The sequence below is a fragment of the Lepidochelys olivacea genome (genome assembly GCF_965140295.1).
Source record: "Lepidochelys olivacea isolate rLepOli2 genome assembly, chromosome: 8".
Lineage (NCBI taxonomy): Eukaryota > Metazoa > Chordata > Testudines > Cheloniidae > Lepidochelys > Lepidochelys olivacea.
This window is the reverse complement of record NC_140418.1, coordinates 6121599-6136679: the sequence shown is the minus strand read 5'-3', so window position 1 is coordinate 6136679 and position 15081 is coordinate 6121599. Positions and strand designations below refer to the sequence as shown.

Sequence of the window (15081 nt, the reverse complement as noted above, 5' to 3'; positions counted from 1 at the left end):
AATGCTCTGTCCCTTTGATAAGCTTGCAAGGTTGTGGGACCCTGGGAGCCGTCCCATTGTCCTGCAGGGCCAAGGCTCTGCTCGGGGTAGAGGTATGCAGCGAACCAGGCTTGCGCTTCTCGCTCTGCTCTCACATAAACATTAATCCTGCTGAATTCTTTGGGGATTTTACATGAACATGCTCGGAATGCCACCATGCTGCAGCGTGAGTTAACGGCCACCTGGTACGAGCCGCTCTGTGCTGGGGGGAAGGCCTGCTGGGCAGCATGCCCCCTCTGGGGCAGAAGGGGTTATGGAACAACGAGCCCTCCAAGTTCTGCTCCCTGGAGGCAGGAGGAGAGGGAGGCAGCGAGCAAGCAGTGGGAGGATCTATCCCTTTGCTCCTCCACCGGCGAAGGGCACATATTGCAGCGAAGGGACTGTGAGAGTGGGGGCTGTGCAGCTCCATGCCCCCTCTCAGCCACAGCTAGGCAAAGAACAGGTTACGCCTTGCCTGACTTGCTCGTCACACAGCCCCTTGGCGCAGGCTACACGCGGGGCCAGGGAAAGACCCAGGGCCTGGCAGGATCTGAAGTGCATGGGAAGTGAGCAACGGATGCCTGTCCAGTTCCAACCAGCCAGGAGCACACACCACCATTGGCAGAGTCTGTTCTCGATGGGCACAAACACCCCACTCCTCTCTCTTGGGCCCTCCAGTGGTGTAAAGGGGTGACAGCCCTGGGGAGAATGTACTGCCTCTGCCCGCTCTGCGCCTACCCAGGCACGAGAAGACGCCAACCTCCGGTGCCAGCTAAGTTTAACACAGAAAAGCACGTCGCTGTGCAATGCAATCCCACCCACCAAAGGGCTGGGAGGGTTTGTCTCCATAGCAAGCTGCTGTTACCGGCATCTCCACTGGCACAGAGGCTGCTGCTGGAAGCCACCAGGCTGAGCGCAGCAGGAAAGTTATAGAGGCCGTAATGACAGGGTTTTGTTCTCCTTACGAGATAATAGCAGGGGGAAGAGAGCAGGGTCCGAGGATAACCGTCGCCTGCTACTAGACACATCCAGTGGCATTTATCAAACTCCAAAGCAGATAGGGGCCGGGGATGGGCATCAGCCCCGGGACATCGGTTCACTACAGTGAATTTTATGTTAACTGCATGCAGGCACCAATGCTGAGTCCGTCATGCACCCGCCGCTCCCAGCCGACGCTGGACCGATAGCGAGAAGTCTGCACCGTCTGGGGGAGTCAAGGAGTTGTTCCCAGCTTCACACACACACAGCAGCTTAACCCCAGTCCAGGCCTTATCTCCTGCCCCAAACAAGCCTACTGGCGTTTAAGGAATAAACCGGCTTCCCCTTGCCTGTGTTTTTAGCAAATGAGAGGCAGGCCTAAGGGGCAGATGTTAATGGCATCTGGGGGGATTGTGAAGTGCTGCAGAAAGCTGGGTAGTCAGAGAGCCCTTTGTATGCAGGGCACCCCAGAGTGCTCTGTAAGACAGGCCAATACTCGGTCTGACACATGTCACAGCCATGCTGTGCTCAGCCACCACTCACCCAGCCCCTCGTCCCTCTGAACCTGTTTTATCCACAGGGGGAGGCTCCCACTTCATTTCCAGTTAACTGGAGGTGCTCTGCACCTGGCTTCCGTGTACGTCTGCAAATGGGGGCCCAAGGAGAGCTCCCAAGGGGCTGCCCATCTCTCCGTGGGTGGAGGCTAGGCACATGGGAGCGAGTGAGGATGCTGTACCAAGCTACCAGCCACAGTGGCACATCAGGGTTCACAGAAACTGCCTCAGGTGAGCTCTGGGCAGCACTGAACCTGCCCACTGCCCCACTGGCATGGGGCACCACGCCACCAGCGCCATGGCACAGTCAAGCCCTTGCTGTGCCTTGTGCATTTTGAGATCCACTGCTGTGCCGTCGGTACTGTAGACGGGACCCATAGGTGCATGGCCCTTCTCATGGTGGGCAAGAGCTTAGGGCAAAGTTAGACGCCTCCATCCACACGGACGTTGATGGGAGCGAGGGTGCCAGCATCTCTGGGAACCACCAAGGGGAGAGGAAAACAAAGGAAGAGCTGGGGAGTGGATTCTGTGGCCAGGAGCAAAGACATGAGAGAAAATTCTCTGATTTATAATGGGAACGCCCGTGACTTTCCTCTCCAAAAGCAGCAAGGCCGCAGCACCTGCTGGTTTGGCAGGGAGGGCTAGCTCCTTAAAGACTGCTGTTTCCACTTAACTACCACCGAGACAGAGCTGGTAGCTGTGCCTCCGTGCCACACTGTTCCCTTCACCTTCTTGCCAAGCTAACGCCAGACTTCCCCGCCCCCTCATAAGAGAAATAGCCAACGCATGTCCATTATGACTGGCTGCAAAATGAATGCCCAGCTACGTCTGCCATACCTAGGCAGGAAGGAAATCCAAAGCAAAGAACATCGAGTCAATAAATAAAGCTAGTTAACGTAAACCCAACGGTGAGGTGAAGAAACTGGGTGCGTAACGGGCAGGAAATTCCAGAAGGCTAGGTTTCACCCACTCAGTTAACATGGCTCCAGTGCACATCCTGTGTAGTTCTTAGGAAAGATTCCATAAATACTAGCAGTGTTCGTATTTGATCATAGAATCAATTATGGAATTAGAAGATTAGGGTTGGAAGAGACCTCAGGAGGTCATCTAGTCCAACCTCCTGCTCAAAGCAGGACCAACCCCAACCCAATCATCCCAGCCAGGGCTTTGTGAAGCCGGGCCTTAAAAGCCTCAAAGGATGGAGATTCCACCACCTCCCTAAGTAACCCATTCCAGTGCTTCACCACCCTCCTAGTGAAATAGTGTTTCCTAATATCCAACCTAGACCTCCCCCACTGCACCTTGAGACCATTGCTCCTTGTTCTGTCATCTGCCACCACTGAGAACAGCCTAGATCCATCCTCTTTGGAACCCCCCTTCAGGTAGTTGAAAGCAGCTATCAAATCCCCCCTCACTCTTCTCTTCTGAAGACTAAACAATCCCAGTTCCCTCAGCCTCTCCTCATAAGTCATGTGCTCCAGCCCCCTAATAATTTTTGTTGCCCTCCGCTGGACTCTCTCCAATTTGTCCTCATCCTTTTTGTAGCGGGGGGAGGGGGGGGGACGCAATTGAGGAGGAAAGAGGAGGGTGTTTTTTTTAGTAAATAAAAATACAAGATGTGTGTCATGCAGCCAAGGTAACATTCTGGGTGGAACAGTTGGCTAGACACTCAGGGTACATCACTGAGACTCACCGCCATCTGGGTGGGTTTTTTCTGTTTGTTTGGTTTTTGCTGTGTAGACATACCCTTGGCAGCAGAGCTGGTGGTGGAAGTTAGGATGGCAAAAGTGGCTTTAACTCATCTCTGCATTTCCCCAATTCTGGGACGGCTCTAAATTACACAGGCTACCCCAGCCCCAAGGAAGTCAGATCAACGCAGCGATTGCCAAGTGCAGGAGTCATCTGGCTGTGCCCACTTCCCCTGGGGAAGTTGCCCCTCATTGTGGGCTGGGAGAAGGGTGGTGCACAGGCAGCCGTGCCAGCACTAAGCCACCTAGAGATTCTCCTGCACTGGGGGAAATCCTCAGCAAGGGAGATCAGCTGGGCTCTGGCTGCTGGAGCGGCACAAAGCAGGAGGAACGGGGCAGGGATCTAGCCCTTTAGCTCTCCTGACATGTAGGTGCTTTATATCATAACTTTAATGTTGCATTAATATTAGTTTTCAGCATTTAGTTCCCATGGTTTTTTAAGAGGAAAAATTGGGCATCCATATCAGAGACATGCTCCTTAACTGAGGGCTTATAGCAGTTTAGCCACAGCTGTGGAATATCTTGGATCTGAGCTAACGTGCGTTAGAGAAAAGCCAGTGTTCTAAACCTCTCTAAACTTGGCGTGGTCACAACTCAACGGACACAAATATGCATGAACGAAAATGTCCATGACTTAAAATTCTAAATGGATTGCCTTCAAACTTGAGTTGATTTTCCTTCCTTGAGGAAGGCTGTAAAACAAGCCAAGTTTGATGTTTCCAGCTTCAGAGAATTGCCAGAGCCAAAAATAAGAACATAAGAATGGCCATACTGGGTCAGACCAAAAGTCCATCTAGCCCAGTATCCTGCCTTCCAACAGTGACCAATGCCAGGTGCCCCAGAGGGAATGAACAGAACAGGTGATCATCAAGTGATCCATCCCCTGTCGCCCATTCCCAGCTTCTGGCAAACAGAGGCTAGGGACACCCTCCCTGCCCATCCTGGCTAATAGCCTATCCTCCATGAACTTATCTAGTTTTCTTTTTTTAAACCCAGTTATAGTCTTGGCCTTCACAACATCCTCTGGCAAAGAGTTCCACAGGTTGACTGTGCACTGTGTGAAGAAATACTTCCTTTCGTTTGTTTTAAATATCAGAACACATGGCAGTCTACTATACTCACTCCCCAGCACCAAAGTTCATAGAACTCAAAAGCAGCAGAACTGATTTTACTCAGAATTAGCTTTTGGCTGGAAATGACTGGAAAAAATGTCGGCCCAAGAGGAATTTCTTGGCAAATGCCATCGGCCTCTGAAAAGGGGCTCTTCGACTGGAAACTAGGGCTCAGCCTTAACTAGAGGTTCTGTTGCTGGTCAGAGCTATAAGAAGGGTTAATTCAGTGATGCTCACAGAGAAGCTGTACTAAAAGAAATGCCCTTTGCCCCAGGAAGACTCATGGAGATGAATAAAATGGCACAATGTGCTACAGGACCAGCCATTGACACACCATCCATGATCTATCATAGGCACTGGTGACTTTCTAATGGGTTCGGATGTCAGGAACTCAGCCACAGTGGCTGAAAGATGGTGCACAAGGGAGGTGCTAATGGCCAATGATAATAAATGCAGCTGGGAGGTAGCAGATGCGGGGAGGGGACAGACAGGTGGTGCTGGAACAGGAATCACAAAGGAAATCTCAATTAAACAGCAGGGGGACACTATTGTGGGTTAAGAAGCAATGTGGGCTAGTAAATGGGACACTGGACTAGCAACCAGGAGACCTGGGTTCTGTTCCAGTCTCACCCACTGACTTGCGGTGTTACCTGGAGTATGGGGTCTGTCTCTAAGCACATATATGTTCAGCACCGGGTCCTGATCTCAGCTGGGATCACTATGTGCTACTGTAATATAATTGTTCCCTTGGGATAGGGGGAAAATGATACTGTTCAAAGGAAGGGACTGATTCCACTGTCCAAAGGATCCACTCAGCAAATCTTGTGCTTCTCTCACATTTTGAGGCCCCGCTGCAAAGTCTGACTATAATCAAGGTCCATTGAGGCACCAACTCATGTCACTTATCACTTAATCAGCATTTGAACTCGGCTCTCCAGAGACATTATCTCAAGCCGACTCTGTAGCCAGCACACAGGGCTCAGTGCAAGTTCCCTGGAGAACAAACAGCCTGGAGATCCTCTCCTAAGTAACAAGCAATCTCCTGTTTCTAAGAGCCCTACCTATGCATCAGCCACCTCCCCCGGCTGAAGAAAACACCAGGCACCAGAAACATGTATTTGAAAATAGAAGCGGCTCCTTCGTTTACTGCAAGGCCAGAGAGGGAGAGCGCACCTGAACTCTCCATTTCAAGAGGGGAGTTTTACAAACTATGGTTCAAGTAGATCATGGTCCTTTCCCTCCGAGGGTCCTTCCTCCTCCCAGCCTTCTTCTTTCCAACAGCTGTCAGGGTAACCGGGGTCAAATGAGAGAGGGTGTCAGCAGATGTGTATACAGGCCATCTTCTCACTGAAGCGATCATGTTAGCGTTCCTGCAAAAACAAGGACAGTGAGGAGGGGAATTATACTGGGGTGCCCCCTGCTGGTTAAATCCTAAAGGAAACTCAGCAAGTTGACATTTAGTCAATTTCAAAATAGGAATTAAAGAGTTCCAGGTATTAACTTCCCCCAGGACTCCCCAGCCAGTGCATGTGGTTTCACAACTAGTACCCTCATTTTAAAGAAAAAAATCTTCTCCCTTCTTGCTGTGTGTAATATATGCAGGAAGTAACGGGCTGTATGAAAAGCACGGTGTCAGATGTAAAGCAAACTACCTGAAAATAGAGGAAAACATTTAGGGTCCTCTAATCCTCCAGCTACACTTATCTAAGAGGTTCGTTGTAACCAGGGTAGACAAAGGATTTTCTAAGAGTGATTTTCAAGGAGCCGGTGCCCATTTAAACAGCAACAAATATAACGTACGTGATCCAAGTCCACTCTCTACCCAGTGCTTTCAATTGTCAGAGTGCTATACCAAAGATAAGGGCCAGATTTTCAGAGGCAAAGGGCACATGCAGCTCCCACTGACTGCAGTAGGATGGGTCAGTGCTCAGCAATCCTGAAAATTTAACCGTAAGCAAAGAGTCCTCCAGGGTGGATCGATTTAAATCACCAACTGGAAAGCCTCAATTTAAATAATCAAGTTTGATCAACTTTTCCATTTGTCCTTCAGGTGCATTCTCATTGGTTGATATAACCACTAACACATGTTGATTTACAACTAAACAGCGCCTTTACAATAGATTTGGTCCATCTTTTTGTTACCTAGGAGGGTATGCTATAATTATGTACATTTATTTAAGCAATTATATAAGTAAATATTTTCCAATTCTTATTAGTTGTACATTTAGTATGTTAGAAAATAGTGGCTGGGCGGAGTCATAAATATTAAGAATTTGAGGACTTAGCCAATCAGAGCTCGGGTAGGGAGAAGCTATAAAATAACAGTGTGAGAGGGAGACTGAGTCATAGAATCATAGAAGATTAGGGTTGGAAGGGACCTCAGGAGGTCATCTAGTCCAACCCCCTGCTCAAAGCAGGACCAATCCCCAACTAAATCATCCCAGCCAGGGCTTTGTTCCCCTGTCACATCTCACATGCTGGCATGGAGAAGGGTGTCTCTCAGAATGAGGGGCCATGTCCCTTCTGCCCTAGTATTAGACATCAGGAGGAGGAGAGAGCCCCTCTCAGCCTCATCTCTCCCCCTGCACACACACAGTTTGGTCATCTCGGGGTGAGAAACGGAAGGAGCCACTCTCTGCTCCCCTGACACCCTGCTGGAGCAGAGTCCAGGGACACGCAACCCCCCGCAAGCTTGCCCTTTGAACGATCACACGTGGCTGCTGAAGAAGCAAACGGTGATGCGACCACAGTGGGGCAACTGGTAGTGCCAAGCTCACATTTGCAAGCTGGCGGAGGGAAGCCGACAGGTTTCCAAATGTAAAGTCTGTGCAAGCTTCCCCCAGGAAACAGCAACCGCTCTTTAACTTCCCTCAGCCCGGCCCTACACTCGCACTGCTGCGGGCGTGTCCACTCAGCATTCAGAGGGGTCAGTCTATAGGCTTCTGGCTGTGCTGGCTGGGAATGCTTCCTCCTCAGATAGAGATCCCATCCCGGATGGGGCCAGGGGCTGGTGCCTTTGGCTCAGGGGAGCTCTTAGTGCCGCTGCCCTGTGGCAAGGAGGGCAGGGGAGTGGGATGTTACGGTGGTTTTTGCTCCCGTGCCACAACTGAGCACAGGCCACACCTTCCAATCTCGACACTGGCAGTGACTCCCCAAGACCCACCTTGTTGGCATCACAGCTCAGCCTGCTGCCCAGCTCTTCACCCTGGAACGTGCCCAAACCCTGCTGCCACTGCACTGTGGGGGCTGCCCTGACCCAGCATCACTTCCTGTGGGACCTTGGGCAGAGCGGGTGAGCTCAGGGTTTCTCCTCAGCGTCTTGCATCCACTAGCTGTGTAAGGAGAGCCCTTTGGCAGCAGACTGACCTTCTTTGGGGTGTGGAGAAAGCCTGACCCTCAGACCCATCGGCTCAGGGGTTATTTCTCCCCCAGGTAGGAGGCACTCTTCCCGGTTTTCTTCAGCGTGGCCAGCAAGGTGTCGACGCTGTGCTCCGAATCGATGCACACCTTCTTGTTGGGCAGGTCGATCTCAAACTGGACACCTGGGGGAGGTGAAAGGATACCCCGCGTGTGAGAAGAACCATGCAGCCTCCAACCAGAGGACCCGCCATGGCCACCGCCCCCTGACTCTGCCCCCTCCCTCATGGATGGGTTAGAGCTGATGCACTGAGTATCCCATTAAGAACCAGGTGAGCAGTCTGAAAACATAAACAAGACTTAGGTAGTGTGTGCCCATCCTTGCTCTGATGCAAACTCAGACATCACCCAACCACTGCTCCTGCTCGGACATCTCAGTCCTGCCCCACAGGTACAGCCCCCAGCCATGCAGCTTCTCATGCTGCTAACTCAGCCTTTTGACTTCACTGCAACATCAGGAGAGGGCACAAATACCCCTCTACTGCATTTCTTCAGCACCTTTCCTCCACAGGTCTCAGAGTGCTTTGTGGGGCTCCTTCTCTGCCCAGGCCTCCAACCACCAGAAGTCCTCGCCCCCTTGGTTTAAAGGGACAATCCTTAAACGTGCGACTGGCGAGGAAAGTGCTGAGAAGCGGGCGAAGGGTGCAGGGATGCAGGATTGAGCTGAGAGACAGGAATTTCGTTTCCAGCGGCCCCCCCAGAGCAAAGTCCCTCTCTGTCTGCTGGGGTCTGAAAACAGATGCTCAAGGCACACTGTTAACTAGAAAAACTACCCCCAGGATACATGGAGTACATCACACAGAGCGGGCAGTCAAAGGATATTCTGGTGACACAGGTTTTGTGCGCCTCCAGCTGGCATGTCAGCATATTACCACCACCAGGCAAAAACATTGCAGTGACCTATCCGCTCCAGAGCTCGCCTCCCGCCTGGCCCTTCCCTTCCAAGGGAAGCACTGTCCGTGGCTCCAACGAGAGGCTAAGTAGCAGGGCTGGACTGATCTAGTTCTAGCACTGCCATCCTGCTCGGAAATGGCATTTCCCTGGTCTCTTCCTGAGGCAGCAGGGCCACACAGGGTGAGGGAGGGAGAGGCATCCATGAGAAACCAGAACTGGCATGAGCCACCGGCGCTGGGTGCATTCGCATTCATTCAGAGCGCTCTGAGGTTTCTTTGCCCTGTCAGTTATTGTTCCGCCTGTCATGTTGCTCGGGAGCGGCCATCTGGCTGTCCGGGAACTCCAGCGCGGCTCTCTTGGTAAATACAGCTCAGCGGACATCAGCGTCAATATGTGATTTTATTTTTGAAGTCTGTACTAAATAAAAGTTCAGCTCCAGCAGGCCCACTGGCGTGCCGGGCGTTTCCCTGGTGGTCTTAGCTCGTCAGCCGAAGCTTGGGCTGGCCCACTCTCAACCAAGCTGAACAAAGCTGGGCTTTCCATGAGGAGTCGCTCCTCTACTGCGTAGGGAAGGCAGCTGCCAACTTACCCACCCCAGGCTGACTCCACTCCTTTGTAATACAGATGGGGCATGGGGTTTATCGTTTGGAAGAGCTGGTAAAAGCACCTGGATGGAAAAGCGCAGGCTGCTTGATCAGTGGCTGGGAAGGTCATCCTGTTTCTCCATAGCCACGGCAGTGATTGATTCCCTGTGCTTGGCAGGGCCGCTGTTCTGACGCTGGCAATATCCCTCAGGGGAATCACGACAGCCATCCCTACGGCAGCAGTGCAGAGGCAGGAGTATGCTAGATGCACCAGGGGCATCAGGCCCCTGCTCCTTCTGCTCTCGGGGCCTGGTCCAAAGCCCAGCGGAGTCCGTGGAAAGACAGGGATGTCAGTGGGTTTGGGAGGAGGCACTGAAAGGAGAATAGAAACGGCTGCAGTCTGCTGACTGCAACTTCCTGTAGTCACAAGAGAGCTCCGAGCAACTTCCCTCCCCCCACCTCATCAAAGGTCACAGATTCCAATTAGACATCTTGCCACTGCAGATCAATAATTCGTTACTGACTAATCAGCTGCAGCAGCGGCTCCCACAGGAACAGGGTGGGTGGCTGGCTTTCAAGGAGCGGCTTGACTCCCAGCTCATCTGCAGGGGGAGGGCAAGACCGAGTTTGGAACAGGCAACCCTCCAGCCCCCAATCGCTCCTCTGCGAGCGTGGTTGGGCAACACCATGCTAAGCCGGCCAAAGTCCTTTCTGCTTCCCTCTGCCAGGAGTCTTTCCCCAGGCCTGGGCAGGCAAGTGCCCCGAGAATGGGCTTGAGAGGCCCCATCAGACTACAAAGGAAGAAGGATCTGGCTGTGAAATAGCCAGAAGGGGTGGGGCAGGGTGGATTTTAAAAAGGAACGGGCAGTTCGTGTTTTAAACGTCGCCCGCATCTTTGCCAAGGCTGCCCAGAGAGGAGCTGCACAAACCCCCTGCAGGGGCTCTGCCCCTCGCTGTCTCTCACAGGTACCGCATTAATGCCACTGCTTCACACCCCTTCTCCTGGCTGCCCGGAAATGCTGCTTTGCCCAGGCAAGTTTCTCTCAGGAGAAGATCACCTGGCAGACTCTTGTCTGTTGCCAGGAATGCAACCAGTCAGTGACAGAAGGGCCCCAACTGGGCCAGAGGTGCCAGCCTGAAGGTGTTCAGGTAGCAGCAAGAGTAGCCTGAATATTCCCTGGAACCAGTCCTGAAATGGTGCCACATGGCGAAGAGCAAACCGAATGCTAGGAACAAAAGCGGGAGCCGGTTTTGCAGAGAGGGGAGCAGGTGAAGGCTGTAAGTGAGGACCCAGTTCTTTAGGGAAATCATTTATAACATACAGGGTGAAATCCTGGCTCTATTCAAGTCAATGGCAAAACTCCCCTGGGGTTCAGCAGGGCCAGGATTTCATGGCTCTTCATCCAGGTCAGACAATCCACACTTTGCCTTGGCAGGGGCTTATGCTGGCTATGCCACCTGCCAACAGAGCAGCTCCCTGTTTGTGGAGGGCGTTGTCTGGCATGCCAGAGCCTCCCACGCAAATGCCACGGCTGGTCAGTCCAAAGCAATACTCCTCTCCTGGGGGGGTTGCACGGTCTCTTACCAAAGGAGGAGTCAGAATAACGAGGCCTTCCCTCACCCGTGGGGATTGAGAACTACCCCCAGCGATGGGTGACTTTGCCAGGACACATAGCTTGAGGCGGGGGCCCATAGGAGTGGGGCACTTGGACTACAGTTTCCATTTCACTGCCATAGGAGCCGTTGGTCCCTTAAGGCTAGTATGGAAACTCCCACATCCGTGAAAGCTGTTTGCTGATCCCTGTGCAATTCTACACCTGGCTCAGAGCAGTGCCACTCACCTCCCAGCTTGTTGAGAACGCGGGTGACCGCATTGGAGCACCCTTCGCAGGTCATGTCAACAGAAAACTCATGCTTCTGAAATAAGGAAGAGAACGGATTGGAGACAACCAGGAGCCCTTCTTGCTTTGTCAGCAATTATCCCAATACACTGACCCAGGCCCTCTGGAGACCTGGATTTGAAACCCTCATGATGTCGCATACAAAATATGCTCTCACCCCAATCCTACCAGACACTGATCGTAATCCAAACACTGCAAACGTCCTCTAGCATAAAACCAAGCTTTCTGCAAACTCCAGCTTATCTAGTTACTTTATCTCATTGTTTCCTTGTGCTCCACAACCTGTCTGTATTCACCTACTGTGTTGTCTTAGACTCTTAGCTCTCTGAGGCAGGGGCTTTCTTTTTCTTACTCTGGCCTAGTGTAATAGGATCCTTATCCCTAACTGGGGCTCCTAGACATGCCACTGCAATACAAACAATACTACTGTACTTTTAAAACATGATTAAAGGGACATGACTGGCACATTGTTAGAAAAAATCACATATTTTTAATTATGATCCTAGCTGCTACTAAAAGAAACTCTATCAGTAACATAAAATGTATTTACCTGTGTTATTAATTAACATATTCAGTTATTACAACCAAAAGAATCCTAAATTTCTTTTTTCGCACTAACGCTGTATGTTCACTATTCAGATAAAAAAAACCAATCAGCTTCATTTTACTGCTGCTTCAAGGCCATGGGCTTGTTGATCCTAAAAAATTAGGTTGACTGAGTTACATCATTTAGGGGTGTGAAAAATCCACACACCCCTGAGCAATATAGTTATGCTGATCTACGTTCCTGTGTAGACAGCACTAGGTCAACAGAAGATTTCTTCCGCCAACCTAGCTGCTGCCTCCCGGAGAGGTGGATTAGCTAAGCTGACAGCGAACCCCTCCTGTCAGCATAGGTCGTGTCTACACTGAAGTGTTGCAGCTGTGTTGCTGTAGCGTTTTAAGTACAGACAAGCCCGTAGCCAGTTTATGTCTCACTCCCACTGTGTCTGAGTTCCCAAGGCTCCAAGGGAAAGTTTTCATCCAGAAAGACAACAACAATTTTGGTTCTCATTGACATTTTAAAAATTCATTAAGGTTAGTCTGATTTTGGGAGAATTTTCCCAAATGAAAAACTCTGGAAAATCCCCAACCCTCCCCTCCTAGAATTAGTGGATAAGGCCCCACCCCTTCTGTTCAACTGGGTACAAACAACTGGATGGCTGCAAGAGGTATAAATAAGGGGCGTGATGGACCAAGCCCTCCATTGGGCCAGGCGCTGCACAAACCCAGCCCCTGCCCCGAGGAACTTACAGTCTAAGTGCAAGACAAACAGAGAACACACGCTACAGACAGAGCGGGGAGCAGAAGGACCCGTTGAGAACACTGCTCAGCGCGATGACAAGCAGTGGGCTCAATACACCAGCAGCCTGGCCGTCAAGCCTTTTGTAGCCTCTACAGCAAAAGAGAATTTTAAGAGTTGATCTGGAGGAGGAGAACGAGCTAGTTTTGCAGATGTTTGGCTTATCCCAGGCGTGAGGGTCAGGATCCCCCCAAGTCAGAAAACCAGGTGCCATTAACCTGCGCTGATGACTCTCCCCCATAGGCCCCCTAGCCCCAGCAGGCCCCACTGTAGCTACTAGTAACAAGTGATCTGGCTTTCAGGCAAAAGCCCGGCCTACAACGAAGCGGTTCTCCCTGGTCCCTGCGGGGCGCAGCATTCACCGGCGTGAGCTCAGAGAGGGGCTGAGCCCGAACCGCTGACCCACGGCCCCCCACCCAGGTTTGGGGGGCGCCTGGATCCGCCTCTGAACCTTATATCCGGACCAACCCCCCCACCCCCGCTCTCTAGCGGGCCGAATTCGGAATTCGGCAGGCTTCGGGGCGAATTCGGATCAGGCCCCTCCCCACCCAGCGGGGCTCAAGGCAGGAAAGGGCCCGATTCGCAGAGGCGTGAGCCCGAGTCGGGCGAGGGGCCGCTGGCCCCGCCGGGGTCCGTGCCCCAGCAGCCCCGGGCCAGGCGCAGCGAGCGCGGCCGCAGCACCCACCGGCATGGCAGCGGCGCAGGGCGGCCGGTGCCGCTGCTCCTCTCCCGGCTCCGCGCGGACTGAGGCACTAGGGCGCCGGTACGTGCCCTGCCCAGCGCCGCCGCCTCCGCCTCCGCCTCCTCCTGCCGGGGGCAGGCTGCTCGCCCAGCCCCTGCGCGCCCCGCTCCGTGCCGCGGGAGGGCGCGGTGCGCGGCCGGCTCCCTGGGCGGAGGCGCGTCCCAGACCCGCTCCTGCAGCCGGCCCCAGCCCTGCCTGGCTTCCCCGCTCTGCCGGGAGAGGGTTTGCCTCCCCTCCACGCCCCCCGCCTTGTAGGATGAATATAACCCCCCGTGGCGCTTTCTCCAGTCCCCCCCCCCCCGTAACCCCACAGGCAGGCTGAGCCCCCTGCACAGGAGCCCAGTGACACTCAGCCATCCCTACTTAACCCCAGACTTGTAGGGGGTGTCTCAGGAGCATCCCCTCCTCCCCCAGCATTTTAGGCTGTGGGCACCGGGGCAGGGAAAGGTGAGAGCTCCTGCCTTCTTGGCTGCCGGCCTGGGGATTGAACTGGGGAACCTCCAGAGCTGACAGCATGGGCTGGCAGAGCTCCAGAGCCACCCTACGGGGGGCTATAACAGACCCATAGCTTCCCGGGCTGAGCACAGAAGGGGGACTTGTAACCCAGAGGAAGAATAACCCAGAGGAAGAGTAACCCAGGCAGGCCATAAAGAAAATGGAGAGCCCCTGAGCTTTGGAGCCCTGTAGTTGTCCAGATTCACTTAAAGGGAGATGCTGTTATTCATTTATGTTTAAGTGATTGTTACTTTTTGGTTTGGGACAGCTGAGAGTCTTGGGGAAGGCCCTTCACAGGCATGTCACTGTGTTCCCATCACCCTAAGGGGGCCCAATAATTGCTAATGTGCATCCATGCAAAGCATGGACTTGCCAGGAGTACTGGGTGCAAGCCTCACAGGCCAGACTCTGCCAAGCCAAGTTGTGGTGACTTCTGCGTATCTATCCCACAGTCCCTGTTCCTCTGCAGCTCCAGAAGCAGTGGATTCTGGGAGACTTTGCAATGCCACCACGACACCAGAGGGCAGTAGCCAGAAACCCTAGGTGGAGGTTAACTGAACAGGGAGGACAAATCAAAAAGTTCAGGGCAAGGACGGAGATCAGAAGTTATTTGCTCCTGAGAGAGAAAAGGTAATTGTGGGAGGACTGGAGTTCTGGGATCAAATTGGTTTAGAGTGAGCTGCCCTGCATTTAGGCCTGCTGAAAGCAAATGTAATCCAAGCTATATTTGGCATGACGCATGTGCACTATTTGGAGCACTTTTGTGGAGGACCCAATGTTTCCTTAGTGTGCCCTAAGGGTATGTCTACACTATACCTAAGGTTAGGGGGGAACCCTGGTAAATTTCTTTAGTGTAAATGAGACCCAAATGTCACCCCACCCACTTCCATTTCTCCTCCCTTTTCTACAGAGCTGTGACTGGGACAGTAAATCAGGGTTTGGACAATTTAGGATGAAGGGTGAATTTTTTTTTTTAAATAATGAAAGAGTTTTCACTCCTAATTAGGAAATGGATTAAAGCTGATGTCAACTGTGCCGATACTGAGAATCTGATTGGGTTTGGGGAAAGGATATTTTCTCCCAGCTGGACAAACTGCTCCATAAGAATTTGTATGTGAGAAAGCAATAGAAATACCGGCTGCAGATTTAAAAGGGGGTTGTGGATATGGGCGGGAGTGTAAAAGAAAGAAGTTGGTGAAACAATTGGGAAAGTTCTGAATCAATGGTGGATACTTAACAGCTGTTGGGGAATTCCACCATCCTTAGCACAGAGCCACATGCACCCTGGAGCGATAG

General features: G+C 52.3%; 1 protein-coding gene across 1 annotated transcript; it reads right to left on the bottom strand.

Annotated features, from left to right (window-relative positions):
- Positions 1 to 5523: 5523 nt before the first annotated feature.
- ATOX1 (antioxidant 1 copper chaperone) lies at positions 5524 to 13393 on the bottom strand. Its single transcript, XM_084636363.1, has 4 exons — positions 13234 to 13393; positions 11147 to 11222; positions 7777 to 7952; positions 5524 to 5780 (listed from the first exon to the last, which is right to left on the bottom strand). The coding sequence occupies exons 1-3, from the start codon at positions 13237 to 13239 to the stop codon at positions 7828 to 7830; spliced, it is 207 nt and encodes a 68-aa protein (XP_084492489.1). The 5' UTR covers positions 13240 to 13393; the 3' UTR covers positions 5524 to 5780; positions 7777 to 7827.
- Between the last annotated feature and the right edge of the window lie 1688 nt (positions 13394 to 15081).

Excerpts from the sequence above, each read along its gene's own strand:
- ATOX1 (XM_084636363.1), bottom strand. Across the intron at positions 7,953-11,146 it reads CGTTCTCAACAAGCTGGGAG|GTGTCCAGTTTGAGATCGAC; the intron begins GTGAGTGGCACT and ends CACCTCCCCCAG.